We start from the raw sequence: 12,154 nt of genomic DNA, 5'->3' as shown, positions 1-12,154 counted from the left end.
CGCCCCCCAGGGAGGCACTCGGAGCCTGGAAGGTGGTCGAGCGCAGTGAGGTGGGTGGCTCAGTGCAGGAGCACCCACTACTGTCCTGCCACAGTGCTAGGCCCTAAGGATCTAATCTGGGTGCCTGGGGGGTAGCACCAGGCCCCTGAGACCTAATTCTGGTGAGGCAGGGAGAAAGTGGTCCGAGGACCCAGAGCCCAATATGGCCTGTGGGACCAAAACATGGAGTACCACTGCAACAAAACAGATCCATGAGAGAATTAAGAAGCTGGATAGGCACCAGGAAATATTTCAGAAAACAGTTTCACCAGACAGTCATCATTAAAGATTCACAACTATGCAATCAATCTAAGTTACATCTGAGAATATAACTGAACAAAATCTAAATTTTATATAAGGGCGGATAAATGAAATAATCCCCATCCTTTAAAAGATATGAACAAAAGAAGCCTAATCAATTTAGTGAATTTCATCATGTCTGAAAGACAGATGACATCCTCACCTTTGATATTGTTTAAGCCACTGGTCTAACTTCTGCTAAACTAGTGGAAGCGCACTCATTGATGTCAATGGGAGCTGGATCAGGTCCTATCCCCCAAAATGTGTTTCTTTTGAGTGATCAGTGCTTTAAACTTCCCTGCAGATCTCTCTCAAACTATATTCATTAAGGGAAAATGCATTCAAGTTACTTTGATTTAAAATACTTTTTCTCCAGCTGTTATTTTGAAAATGACAACCAAGCATTCAAAAACCTATATTCTAGTAATGTATTCTGCACTAGAGCCAGCTAAAGTATCTCAGAATTCTTTGTAATATCTATTTGCATAGGTTCAAAGTTTTACTGCATTCATCATTTGCTCCAAATTATTTTTATAAACACTGGTTTCCCCACTGCTTTCCATCTTGTGAAATCCTTTCCACCTTTGCGAAGATCATCTAGAATGCTACTGATTCAAACATTAACTTACTGTACTCACTTTGCACTTGTGTAAATAAATGCACAAGTAGAAATTGGGAGGGGGGGGGGAAGCAATGTGGTCATATGCTTCAAAATTCCAAATAAAAACTGCCTTTAAAAGTCCTGAAAAAAAATTAAGATTTCAGGGAACCCTAACATGGCACATTTTATTAGACCAGCCTCTACCCCATAAAATATATCATTCTCAGCATGCATACTGCATAATCCCTTTAAGTAACAATTATGGAGTTAAACAATGCAATCTGTCCTTTTGGCACAGCAAAGATATGCTCTAGAGTGGCTCAGAAGATTACATTATGAGATAAATTCAGGTTTCATTCCCTATAAAAACTGAACACATTCCAAAAGGAATAAAAGCAGACAGTCTCAGGGGTGGAAGAAGCAGAAGAAAGATTTCTATTCAAGATTATACTCTGTGAACCATCCAAGAAAAATATCTGGTGTTGCCTGCAAAGATGATAAATCCTAGAAGAAAGGTATTAGAAAGTTCCTAGATAAAGAAACATAATTAACAGACTGTCAAGTAAAAAAGAAAAAAGAAATGACATGGAGATAAACAAAAAGCCACCATCAACATAGAAAAAAAATCAATATGGTGACTGGAAAACTAAATAAAAAAACAATCTTTCAAATATAAGAAACTTATTCTTTGCTGATTAAGTAATTCAGTTTATCTACTAAGACTCAACCAGATATGCTGTTGGTTTACCTTTTATTACAATATAATTGAAAATGTACATTACTTCAAGAACATAGTGTTTTAACAGTCATAACATCAGCTACACAAATATTAAACAAATGATGAAAATGAGACTGTAACTTGCCTCAACCACTGTACAAGTAGAATAAAGCAGCTAGACTATGTAGCCAGTTTTGAGTATCCCCTGAAGCTTAATAAGTAGCATTTTTGTAGCAGACTACTCACCATAACTGTAATAATACAAATGTCTCAAAATACTTCATGTTTGACTTTGCAGAGCACAATGCAAGTTCTGAACCATCTAGCTCCCTCTCTCTCTCTCTAATATACAAGGCTGAAAGGTATCCAATCAACACTACTTAAATGAAAATGCCCTCTAATCTGATAACGAACGTATGTGCAGATGGACTTGTGACAACATAATGCCTCTACATCTAATACAACAGCTAGATAGAAACACTCAACGTTTTATACAAGATTTCCCATCAATAAAATGATCTTTTCTTTTTACCTTGGGAGTTGATGATGGAAGAGAGAGGTTATAGTTCAAATCATCACTACAAGCACTACCATGCAGAGCTAATATAGAAGCCTGGAAGGTATCATCATTGTTGGGAGAATACTGTGATTCAAAGGTAGATTCATCCACAAGATCTGCCTCACTGGAGTCCACCTAACAACAAAGGCAAATTTAGCCATCAGTCAGGCTATCTGCTACCTTCATACCACATAAGCTTCACACAGACATCAGTGGCTAAATATTTATTTGTATATATTACAAGGAAGTATTCTTCTTCTGTGGATTAATATTCTTCTGTTTTTCTATTTTACACAAGACCCTCTACTCACAGCAGGCCAGATTCTATCCTTAGTGAGATCTGTGTAACAACAGTACAGTACAGTTTGTCTCTGATTTTGCAAATATTTCAGAGTGGAGCTGGGCTGAGGGCCATGAGGTCTAATATTAGATTAGATTAATATTAGATTATTATAAACTCTTGTTTAGTCCATGGTGTCAACAAACCCCTCACAATCTCCCCACTTTGAAACTAAATGCTACAAAGCAGGAAGATTCATTTAGTGCTACTTTTTAGGATTAAATTATTTTTCTGATGTTTATTTTAAAAGCCTTGGCTGTTTTTAGAAGGTTAAGAAATGTTAAAAGAATATAACCTTTAGAAATGGGAGACTTTTATATGGTAAAGGTTTGCAAGCTGTTTAGGTGGGATATTTAGTCTGACAGAAATAGTGAATTTTAAAAATATGTAATAGATGCATGCAGAGTAACTCATTTTTTCTAAGATTTTTAGTACAATAAATACTAATATGGTCGCAACTACATTTGACTGTAATTCACCATTTGAATACCATGTCTCTGTTTCTAATCTGCCAGTGTAGGTTAGAAACAGGAATCGCCCTAATAAACAGATACAAGTGAGATAAGTATCATGGCTTCACTAAACTCCAGTGTCAACCCTGAAAATAATCTGCAGAGCAAGCTCTTTCAACATGCAACTGGAGACATGGGTCATAAGACTGCTTTTCACTTTTTGCGGCTAGTTGTATCATTAATTCATAATTTCATATTCCTACATGTAACAACTGACACAATGAACTGAACTGGCTCCAAACAATCAATTCCATTTGTTGCATCAATGATCCATATACCTCAGCAATTTCTCTAATATTGCCACTAAGTTCCTTGCATTCAAACACCCAAATATAAGCCTCTCATAACAAACTTTTAAAACAATATAGGGCAACATTAGTATCGTGTGTGTACATGTATGATACAATTGTCTTATACCAACAGGCAATTCAAGGGAAACATTTATCATTTATGCTCAGTCCTCAAATGGCTCTTTTGTGCTTAGGTATATAGCTCTGTTGTGCATATAAAGATCAGTGCAGTTCAGATTGTAATCATACAGAACATATTTCTAATTCAGACACTTAGTATATACACCTGTGCCACAAAAAGATAAGTGAACACCTTTCCTCTAAATTCGGTGGGTTTAAGTCAGACATTTAGACCTAAATTGTCAAAATAAACTAAGTTGCATGTGCAAAATATTAGGGCAAATGCTGAGGGCTCAGTTAGTCTTAGTTCCAGGTATAATTTTCAAAGATTCCTAAGCCCTATTTTTCAAGGAAACTTATGCTCTACGAGCCTCATTCACTTTGGAAGAGGCAAAAATTCTTATGGGTAATACCTGCTATTGGACCAACTACGTGGTTGGGGTAGACATAGCCATGCTTTTAGGTATCCTAGTACCCTTGAGGCCTGATGAAAGGTACTCTGATACCAAAAGCTTGCCTATATCTATACCTGTAGTTTTCAATCTTTCTAGACTCTAGGCACCCCTTGATAAACTGAAAGAACTCCTCAGAAAATGTCAGCACTTATCCTTCACTTATATTTACTACAGAAAAAAAGAAAGACCACAACAGGTCAGAGAGTTTTTAATACTGTGGATTCCCACTTGAAATCTCTTGAGTTTATCTTGTGAATCACGTTTGTACACCTAACAATGCTAATATTGTGTGGCAACTCATACCAGCCTTGAAAGGATCTCAAGGCATTCAAGTTAGCATGGCACCCTAGTTGATAATCACTGGTCTATATAAACTAAACAGTTAGTCCAATAAAAGATATCACCCAGAAGAATTCTTGCTTCTCGTGTATTTCAAGGATAATCACAAAAACACCATCACCTCATCACTCACTTTGGGGTATTATACCTTCACTTCAACTGTGCCAATGGGAGCTCTGGGAGCTGCATCTGAGTAAGGATGTCATGATTTGGCCTCATATTTGCAACTATAAAAGAAGTAACTGTGCATTTACTTTGCAAACTTGCCATAAATATGTAATTTTATATTTCTTTTCTAATTTTGCAGATGCAACTTAGCCATTAAGTTTTGAACCTTTAGACCAAATAATCACTTCATTTTATATACTGTACAAGCATATCAGCATTATTTTCAAACTTTTTGCCTTTGTTATATGTTCAAACACTTATAGACCAATTCCTTGGGTCAATTTTTATTGGATCTTTCCCCAAGAAAATTATTAATAAGAAAATTTCTCCTTCTCCTTAATTTACCAGTGAAGTCATATATACTATACCACGGTATCAAGGAAAAATTAAACAGGGAAAGAAAATGGACAGAGACATTTATAGATATTGTTTCAGAAAAAAAATACATCTTTTGTCACTTGCACACAAGCTAAGGGAAATTATGGCAAATATGATAATTTTAATTTTCATATTCAAAAGTGTATGCTGGCTGAAAAAAGATCCTATATAAGAATACTGATATTTGTTTAAAAATTAATTTAGTATGTAGGCTGGCAACTGTTTTAATAAGGTCAGGGGTACCCTTACTCAGTATCTTGCAAGTTCAGGCTCCAGGTCTGAATAAACAGAAGAATATGTGAAAAACAAAGTATAAAACATTATTCTCAGGAAATTATAATTTCCTGTCTTCTGAAACTTTGTCTCTGGCAATTTCTGGGATAGGTGTAGTGCCCATTTCTTATTTATATTGATTTCTTTATGTGAAAATGAGTAGCTTTTACCCTTCCAAATCTTCTGTTCACTGACGCATACTGTAAAAAGTCTTAAAAAAGAAACATAGGCAACTTTTTAAGTTGCAGTATTCCTCAACAAGCAGACTTCATTTCCTGAAGACCTCTTATCAATTTGTCAAATTATATAGAAAAGTAGAAAGAAATTGATTGTTTCTAGAAAATAAGCAAATAAAAACTTCTGTGCAAATGGCAAGATATGAATTTTTTATGCCCATTCAATTCCATGGGAACTGGGAATCCAGGTCTCTTAGCTGACTAAAAAATCTCAGGGAAAATATGCCCTTGTTTCCTAGCAGCCAGTATTTGTGGGTCAGATCTTCAGCTGGTGCAAACTAATGTAGATCTACTGATTTCAACAGGCTTATGGAAGCTTATATTACCTGAGGCCCAAACCCAATGATTACAGGTCAGAAGAAGAAGAAAAGGGAGGCTAAACACATTAATAAAAATAAAAAATCATAAACAAAGTGATAAAATAAGGCTTTTCATTACAGCGCCTAGACAAGATGACAATAGTCAGGTGGATTTTACTAGAAATATTGTTAAGTTGTGGCCACTAACCAGAGCCAGCTCAGCATGGAAGAGGGCTGCATCAGCTGGCCCTTCCTCCTCGAGTGACTGGGCAGTGTAGTAAAAGGAATCTTCCTTAGCTGAAACATAACCCTCTTCTGGCGAAAGCTGCAGAAAGAATGAAGCTCTGAGTTGGAAGAGTAACCAGTGTATAGGACATGCATAGTAAGTAATGTTAATAAAGTTTTAGAAATGCAAATTAATATCAACTTCAGAAGAAAGATAAATCTCAAGCAATGTTACACCACTAGAAAAGTAAAAACGTACACATTGATCTTTCATATCTTATTTTACCTGCTTAAGTAATGAAACTAACAGGCCATCCACAGCACTTGCAGCCTATTAATAAATAAGTCTAAATGTATGGCTTCCATTTTCCCCATCTCCCACAATCACATGGGCCACCCCATGTGAATATGGAGAGGCCAGAAATTGCATTGCTGAAAACACCAAATCAAACTAATGGAGTAACTCTGGTGGCAGTAGTGAGTTCTTACCCTCTAGGGAAAATAACAATTGGAAAAGAACAAAACATATTTAGTTCGGGTGCTACAAAATCAACAAGTTCTTTTTTTTTCTTCTTAACATAATTTACTGTTACTCTTTTTTCTTTTTAGGTGCATCTCTTATATACTCCAGAGTAAAGAAAATTACTTCTAATGTAGCAGAGGTCAGCAAAGATGGTATGTTAAATATTTAAACATCAATACTAAAGATTTACACAAAGTTAGGAAACAGAAAAGTAACTTAAGCAAACATAATCCTCTTTGGTGCCTTAATTGATATTAATTCTGAAAATGTTAATTCACAGGACACTTTAATGTGCAGCATGCAGTACTCACACTAACCTGCAAGTTTCTTTCAAAAATCTAGATTTAAAGATTGTGTATGTATTGTGCCTATAATGGGCACATTGTGGGAAACACCAGAGTTGGCACAACTCTGGAAGAAGGATATGAAACTGGCTTTGTGTCATCCTTACCTACTCTCATGCATTTCAGAGAAGATTTAGGGCTGTTCTAAACTATGCCCAGCTATCTGTAGCCTTAGGGATTGTATTAACAGCTAGGCTGTTCCAGGAGCAAAGGCATGCTGCATTCACTCCCCCTTTGCCAGCCATACTCCATAAACTGGGGGCAAAATGTGAGGTGTTATAAGTCCACTGCACACATTGCTATGCAGATATTTCCTGTAAGCAAGGAGAACCTGTATGCAAGGGAGCCAATCAAGAATGCTTTCTGGAAGCTTCATTCCTTCTCAGTAGCACAAAGCAGTAGGGCTTTGTGAAACAGCACCATTTCATTTCGATTTCCATTTCGCCATTTCGAAGAGACAGTGTTTCGTTTCGTTTCTTTGAAACTGTTTCACCATTTCAATGTGTTTCAACATTTCGCCCATAGGCTATAATCATGAAAATGCCTATAACTTTGTCATTTATTGCCTGATTTGGATGAAAATTGTAGGGATGGTACCCCCCTCTGAGGGCATGAAGTCTGCCAAGTTTCAGGGTGCAGGAGTTTCTGGGAAACTGCACCTCAAACTGTTCAAAGCAAAATTCATATCATTTGTCAGCAGCAGCATCTTGATGTCATCCCGCACGCAGATCTGGGGGCCTGTGTCCCCCCCGGGAGGGGTGTGGGGCTGTGCCAGACTCCTCCCAGGGGGCACAGGCCCCCAGATCTGCAGTTTCAGCGGCAGCCTGCTGAAACCCCATGAACAGATCGGGGGCCCGCACACCCCAGAAAGAGCTGGGGAAATGATCAGAGAGCTGAGGGAAGTGAACAGGGAGCTAGATGTCAATATCAGAGAGCAGGCCTTCCTCCCCCCTCCCCCCTGACTCTCCTTAGTTTCTGTTTAGCTGCAGCAAGCCCGTCTTCAAAACTCGAAATGTCTTGAAACTTTGAAACATTTCAAGAGCCCTTGTTTCGTTTTGAAGCTGTTTTGAAGCCTTTTGTTTCACTTCGATTTCACTGTTTCGAGCTTGAAACGCATCGAAACAGCTTCAAAATGAGATACCTGGTGAAATTTCGTACAGCCCTACAAAGCAGCTATACAAAAGTGAAGATCAAGGCCGCTAAAATCAGTTTGCAGTATATGGAAAGCAATTGTTTGATATCCAAATTCTTACAGGTAATGGTTTGGCAACGCCTATTCTAACTGTCCCTGCTGGTGCTCCTTTCAGTGCTTGTACAGCTTCCTCCAGGCTGCCGTTTTCCAAGTTGACATCATTAACAAACATAAGCCGATCACCAGGAAGAAGTCTGCCATCTTGTTCAGCAACACCACCAGGAACTAACGAGCGGATTACAATCACTGTGTTTGCGGGGTCCACTGGATCCTAATTGAAGGAAGTGTAAAGAAAAGAGCTTACTCATTACTCATTTATTTTTAATTAACAGAAGATAGGCAAGTTTGTAAGATCTGAACTCAATCTCTACTCTAGCAAATTCTAAATGAGTATTCAAAAGGAACTTATTTCTCTAACAACTGTCCATGTTCTCAGACCTCTACATTTGGGCCTCTTTTGATATATACAAGCAAAAATAATTATGTTTCACATGTTCTGGATGCCTTTATATCATTTAACTTCACAGTAAAACTGCTGAATTATGGGCTGCATTTCCTGCTGTAATTACATATCAGCAATTAAGATAAGCACCCTTCACAATAACAAGGCTGCTCCCTTCTTCAACCTCCCATATACTCAAATGTCTAGGAATAAAATAGGAATTGCAGCATGTGTGGAAGGTTAACACTTTAAGGCTCTGCTAGATCAAGGAGCTTATTGATAAGGATTGCTTTGTGGTTAATGGAATCTGGTCACATTCCATCATAAAGACCTCTATAATAAAAATGGGCCCTTAAGTCCATAACTAAGCAGTTTAATAAGTACAGACACATGCCGTTGGAAGGAAATCCATAAAGCACATTATGAACAGTGGAATAAAAAGAGTGAATTTTGTTTATAAAGAAATATTTTTTAAATCTCCAACTTTCAAAACACACACACACACACACACACACACACACAGAGTGCATAAGCACACACTATAACTAAAGACCAAGAACAAGTAAGTTCTTTTTGTTCTTAATTTTTGCCATGCTTCTGGGCTTTGCTGGTTGCTGCACAGGGCCAGGGAGGATTTTTTCCCTGCTTATTGCTGCAAGTATCAAGGAATTTGCTTTGCCTTCCTCAGAAGCATTGGTGTTGGCTGCAGTCAAGGCTGGGGATTTTGACCGAGGTGTATCATTACTCCTGCATAAGAAATAAAACGCAGAGTTTCTAGGTTGGAGAGCCTTGTCCCTCTAATCAGGGTCAGACTGATCACCATATTTGGGATCAGGAAGGAATTTTATTCCATGGTTAGACTAGTACAGACTATGGGAGTTTAGCCTTCCTCCATAAGGGGGAGAAATGGTCCTCTTTCTTGGATCACTCAAGCGCATTTTAACAACACTTGCAGGAGCAGGACATTGACAGCCTTCATCCCCCTGCTTTGACCATGACAGGCAATGGTGTTTTTCGTATCTTTCGGCAATATGCTCTGTAGTTGTCCTACAGGGTTGATTGCATAATTTTAGTAATAAATTAGATATGAACTTGTATGGGATGCTCTGGATAGGGTTGATTCTACTTTGAGCAGGGGTTTGGACTAGATGACCTCTGAAGGTCCCTTCCTGCCCTACTTTTTACGATTCTATGATTTTGCTATACACGTTTAATATTTCCTTAATATTTTGAGAATCTGCTTCATAGAGACCATGGTCAGAACTATCATTAAATGTTTAAACAATTCAGGCTTGTGCAGGAACAACAGAACCACCCCCCACCCCCCAAAATACTATACCACCGAGTATAACCTTCATTGATTCCAAAAGATGAACTCCAAGTTACAAAAGAGGACCTACAGCAACTTCTGCTTATTAACTGTTCTATTCCAGCTCTGTAAATCTCCAGAAAATCTGCAGCACTGGAAAACATGGTGAGAAAGGGTGCATATAGGCATTCCAGCCTCTTGTTGGATAGCAACAAAGTTGATTCAAAGGAGAATTCTCTAGTCATGGGGTGACTGGGAGCTGCTCCCTTGCTCCCCCCCTCCTCAGAGCAGATAAACTGTCTCCAGCTGATGCCTGTGGAAAAGGGAGTGGGAAAGGAACAGGGGACAGAACAATCCCTGCCCTGCTGCAGTCAGGATCCCAGTCGCTTGACCTGACATAGCCTGCCATTCCTTGGATGAAGGCAGAACCAGGTTTCTTCTGCAAACAGCTGTATGTTAGCTAGCTCCTTGTGCCAAAAGAAAGGCATTTTTCCCAGCACAAATGTAATACCTGTCCACAGCCTTAAAGTAGCAGCTTCACATGCCAACACTTAAAACACTACCACAGTGTATAAAAAACACAGGAACAAGTGACTAGAGTGCTGATCTTAAGAACAGAAGAGCAGCAAGATCTTTGACAGTTTATGACAACTGCTGTGTTGTAATATGGAATGAAATCATAACCATATCTTACAGGTTGCAACCTGCAATAGCTGGAACCATTATTTAGGAGTGGGCAGTCCTTAGTAATTTTGTTCAAGAGCAGCTATAATGCCATTTGAGATGGTGCTGCATTACAGGTATATTAAAAATCCCCCTTGTTGAGGTAGATAGCCTGCTCATTTGAGAGAATATTGGGCATCCCATTATGCAATGAAAAGGAATTCAGAAATATCAGTGGAATCACTCATGCTAATGAAACTACAGCTTTAGTCACAGTTAACTAAGTGATAATTGCAATTCTGATAGAATAGTAAAAATAAAATCCCTTCCAAACAATATAAAATATTAACTTTACTTCACCATTTATATTCCTGGAAGAAACAAAGAGGCACAAACAATACTATAAATGACTTCAGTATACAGGATATTGCACACTGAATCCATTTCATGAAATCCCCAAGAACCAACAGGGATAAATATGTAATATGTTCTAGCACTTATAACAAAGTTCTCAAGAACTGTTCTCAGTTTCTCTGCTGGTCTCCAAGATTTGGAATTAGAAGCCGTTATCAAACAATGTGACCCTTTTATATTACTTAATCCCTCATGTAAAGATGTGGATCATATTTTCTAAAAGCCCAGCATCACTTTATGGAGACATGATAATGACAGAAATTGACAACTAAACATTGGATGCAAATCAAAATAGTTGCATCTCATGGAGCTAGATGCAATAAAATACTCAAACATATAAAAGCCTGCATCACCTAACTTTTAGGCACCTACCTAGTCCCTGGAACAGAAGACATCTAGGCTTCCTAAACATCTTTTGGGAAAGTCTGATACTTCAGAACAGTGATACACCGTGCCCACCCATGCTAGGCAGGAGCTACCTGTAACTAACAATATGAAATGCTGAGGATGAGGGTGTATCTTAACCTACACACCTCTTTGGAGTTTAGGCAGCACATTGTTTCTGGATCCTAATCAGACTTTTGTAGGAGGTACCAGAATGCTCAGGCTGAGCCAGTTCTGGGCATGCATAGAAGCAGGGATCCCAAACAACAAGGAACATTTTAAAATCAAACAGGAAAATACCTATTGCACTTAGGCAACTCCAGGGTTAGGCAGCAGCTGAGTGGAGATTTTTGAACCACAATTTTGTTTTTAGATACTTCAATCCCGCATTAACCCTGCTTTAAACACCTAAGTCCTTTATTGGATCTAGCCCTAAGTACCTCAATGCTACTGCAAATCATGAAATTAGATGCCTTAATGCTCTGAGCTGGGTGTGCAATTCATTTCACATACAAATAAGAAGCCAAGCCTTTTGTAAGTCTAGCACTCTATGTAGATATGTGTGTGTCAGGAATACCATAATACAACCCATAATCTTAATCCAGTAAAAGGAATGAACTATACAATTAATGGGAGGTCTGAGTAAAATCCAGGAACCCTGGCTATAATGAAAACCTGACAGGATTCCCATATGTTAACCTGACATGTAAAATATAAAATATGGTGGGCTCCAGACTTAACAGAAAACTCTTTTAAGTTTTCCTTAAAATAAGCAAAGTAGGTGTTACCTGGTAATCTAGGATGCTAAATCCAAGTCCCATGTTTCCTTTCCCCAATTCAATCTGCTGTACTTCTGTTTCCCACATTGCCAAAGGAGATCCTTGTACCTCCTCAGTATTCTGACCCATATCAGCCATTTTCAAATCAGGACCCTCTGTCTCTGAAGAACCAATGGCTTCACCAAGGTCTACATGAGGCTAAAAAAGCAAAAAAAAGAACCAATTCAAGCTCATGTATTAGCATTGCAAATC

General features: G+C 38.2%; 1 protein-coding gene across 17 annotated transcripts in view; it reads right to left on the bottom strand.

Moving 5' to 3' along the window:
- The window catches only part of MPDZ (multiple PDZ domain crumbs cell polarity complex component), a 140,132-nt gene that overhangs the window by 61,154 nt on the left and 66,824 nt on the right, over window positions 1–12,154 (bottom strand). For 15 of the 17 annotated variants that reach the window (XM_019483833.2, XM_019483832.2, XM_019483830.2 and 12 more), the window contains 4 exons: window positions 11,912–12,100; window positions 7,973–8,182; window positions 5,836–5,952; window positions 2,191–2,352 (listed from right to left, as the gene is read on the bottom strand). In XM_019483833.2, coding sequence (XP_019339378.1) covers window positions 2,191–2,352; window positions 5,836–5,952; window positions 7,973–8,182; window positions 11,912–12,100 — 678 coding nt within the window. The remainder of the gene's footprint in view (window positions 1–2,190; window positions 2,353–5,835; window positions 5,953–7,972; window positions 8,183–11,911; window positions 12,101–12,154) is intronic. The other 2 variants (XM_019483834.2, XM_019483835.2) reach the window with 2 other exon arrangements.

This window comes from Alligator mississippiensis, chromosome 3 (assembly GCF_030867095.1).
Source record: "Alligator mississippiensis isolate rAllMis1 chromosome 3, rAllMis1, whole genome shotgun sequence".
Classification (NCBI taxonomy): domain Eukaryota; kingdom Metazoa; phylum Chordata; order Crocodylia; family Alligatoridae; genus Alligator; species Alligator mississippiensis.
Note: the sequence above shows the minus strand (reverse complement) of the source record. Positions and strands in the feature narration are given on the sequence as shown.